The sequence below is a fragment of the Pteropus alecto genome, unplaced genomic scaffold (genome assembly GCF_000325575.1).
Source record: "Pteropus alecto unplaced genomic scaffold, ASM32557v1 scaffold8, whole genome shotgun sequence".
Lineage (NCBI taxonomy): Eukaryota > Metazoa > Chordata > Mammalia > Chiroptera > Pteropodidae > Pteropus > Pteropus alecto.
Genome location: NW_006494609.1, coordinates 21,509,325 through 21,511,993, shown reverse-complemented (window position 1 = coordinate 21,511,993; position 2,669 = coordinate 21,509,325). Strand labels below are relative to the sequence as shown.

The 2,669-nt window shown below is 57.3% G+C and overlaps 1 protein-coding gene across 1 annotated transcript in view; it reads left to right on the top strand.

Moving 5' to 3' along the window:
- Positions 1–2,285, top strand: part of WARS (tryptophanyl-tRNA synthetase) — a 26,541-nt gene extending 24,256 nt beyond the window's left edge. Inside the window, exon 12 of the mRNA XM_025042123.1 lies at positions 864–2,285. Within this exon, the coding sequence (XP_024897891.1) occupies positions 864–1,124 (261 nt within the window). The 3' untranslated portion in view covers positions 1,125–2,285. The remainder of the gene's footprint in view (positions 1–863) is intronic.
- Positions 2,286–2,669: the final 384 nt, after the last annotated feature.

Below are 2,669 nucleotides of genomic sequence, written 5' to 3'. Positions count from 1 at the left end.
TTCCTCTGCCCATATGCCAAGAAGCCTCGCGAACAGATAGCTCGAGAGAGGGAAAGCAAACTGCTATTGGTTCAGTAGCCACACAGAAGGACTTCGTCTTACTAGTCACCAGAGAAATGTAAGTTAAAGCACCGTCAGAGTTCATACAGTCCCCCCACAAGTGCTGCTGCTGTGTGTGTGACGATCGTGAGCCAGATGCTTTCGGGCTCCCCCAGTGGAGTCCGGGGTTCCCCGCACAGGCCTTGGCGGCACCTGCGTGAAGGGCCCAGAGTAGTCACAGCCTTTGCCTCGGGTTTTCCAGTTCTTGGAATGGTTTCCAAGGAAGTAATCCTGAATGAGAAAGGGCTCCACACAGATGCTCAGAATGAGGGCAGCAGGAGGTTCAGGGCGCAGGAGCTCAGGTCGTTGCAGGATGCACGATTAAGCAGGCGGGAGAGTCAGTGACACCGGATAATATGCGTCTGATAGCGATTGAAGGACATCACATTGGAAATGCAGAAAGAACAACTATGTTTAAATACGATGCACCAGGACAAATTCTAAAATTATGCCAAACGTTAACAGCGGCCCTCGGCTTCTGCGTGCCGGGCCTGCAGGCATTTCTGCCTCACCTTGCCGCTACGCTGGGTTTCGGGTACCTCGTTAAGTTTGCTCAATGAATACATATTACTTTACAATCAGAACGTGAAAATGCTTCGGCGAAGATTTTAAAGACGCCACTAAGGCTGGAGCAGGAAGCTTGTTCGGTGTATCGAGTCCCGGCCTGGCCCACAGGGCGTGGGGGGCAGCACCCCTGTCCTTCCTCTCACCATGCTAGTCAGTTGCGCAGCAGGGCGGGGTTCCAGTCTTCCAGAAGAGCGTAGTCTAAGGGACAGGGAGTTGTACTTGTGAGCGCTGGCGGGTGGGCGGCTGGTGCCGAGGAGGGTGGTGCCGGAGCCTTTTCCCGTCCTCTGGTCTGGCAGGATTACAGCAGCGGAGCCATGCTCACCGGCGAGCTCAAGAAGGCGCTCATAGAGGTGCTGCAGCCCTTGATTGCAGAGCACCAGGCCCGGCGCAAGGAGGTCACGGACGAGATCGTGAAGGAGTTCATGACGCCCCGGAAGCTGTCCTACGACTTCCAGTGACACTCGTCTTGTGTCTGCACGTGAAGAGACATGACTTACCAGTAACCCCAGCCTAATCGAATCACCGCTGCACGCAGGCCCTGTCCCGCGGTGTCACTGGGCCCGGTGTCTGCAAGCCCCGTGCCTCTTTCTTCCTGTAACGTCATCCCTTCTGTGTCTTGTGGGCGAAACGCTGTCAGCTGACTGGGTGCTGGCTGACAGCGTGGTCAGACAGGAAAGTCCCGCCGGAGTCTGTCCCACAAAGCAGCCCCAGGATGTGGCGCCTTTGGCGCAGTGTCCCCCGGGCGGCCTGTTCTGGCCACAGCAGGACAGCATCAGAAAGCATCCCACGGTTCCAAACATGCTCTTCAGACCTGTTCGTCAGAGAACCTGTACTCTCCACGTGCATATGCAGAATCCAAACGCCATTATTATAAAACTCAAAAGTGCTTTGGGAAGTTGAGGTGGGAAAGTTTAATGGGCACAAGATGCATTTCAGCCCGTGCCCCCCAAAAAAGATTTGCTAGGCAGAAGCTGTGCTGTGCCCTTGACTGAGCTCTCCCAACTTGAAAGCTGCTTCTAACCCTGAATATTGGCCAGAGTTGGCTACTCCTATTAAATTGAGTCTTTTGTGGAAGAAACTTTCCAGTTTACTTACTTAAACTCCAGGCCACACTTGGATTCTCCTCCAGAAATCACACTCTTTTCCCTGAACATTCTAATGTTTTGTTTCCACCAATAACCCTGACACTGCGTCCTGAAAACCAGGGGCCGCTTCACTCCGCTTCTGCCAGACGTGTGAGGAGGCAGCTGCCTTTGCAGATACTCTTGTCTGACACTTGACTGGTGTGGAAGTTTCCGTGGGGCAGTGCCCTGGGCGGTGGCCGTGGCCATGGCCCCGGGCGGGTGGACGTAGTCCCAGGCAGTGACCATGGCCCCAGGTGGGTGGATGTGGCCCCAGGCAGATGGACATGGCTAGCAAGTGCACATCAGCCCCCTGGGCCGTCAGCCATGTGTCCATGGCAGCCCTGGACCATGTGCCCTGTGTAGTCCAGGGAAGCGGAAGGACCACCAGGGAAGGCCCTGGGCTGAGCATCTGTCCTTTCTGGAGGCACAGTGTCCACTCCCGAGTGCTCTGCCCTCATGTTGCTCGTTGGCGTAAATAAAACTCCTTTGGCCCCACCATGTGGCTGTGTTTCTGGGGTCTGAGGAGGCGCAGAGGCCCCACTTCAGGCCCAGGGCCATGCTGCGCCTGCTGCCGAGACCTGCAGCCCCTCCGTGGGTGGCACTTGAGTCCACTGGGGTCGTAGAGGGACGTAGGTGAGATGGAGCATGGCCCTGGAAGCGCAGTGGCCCTGAGAGATGGGCTCCCAGCAGCCGGCCGGGAGGAGCCCTTGCCCGCCTGGCACTTTGTGGTCTCCCTGGCGCCGGCCCTCACGCCTCATCTCGTGTTTCCAGCAACCCAGTGGGGACCGCACACGGGCGCTCTCGCCTCGTGGACGTGGGAGCCAGCCGTGGGTGGTCAGAGGCAGTGGGCGCGTGGGCGGGAGCCAGGCCACAAGCTCA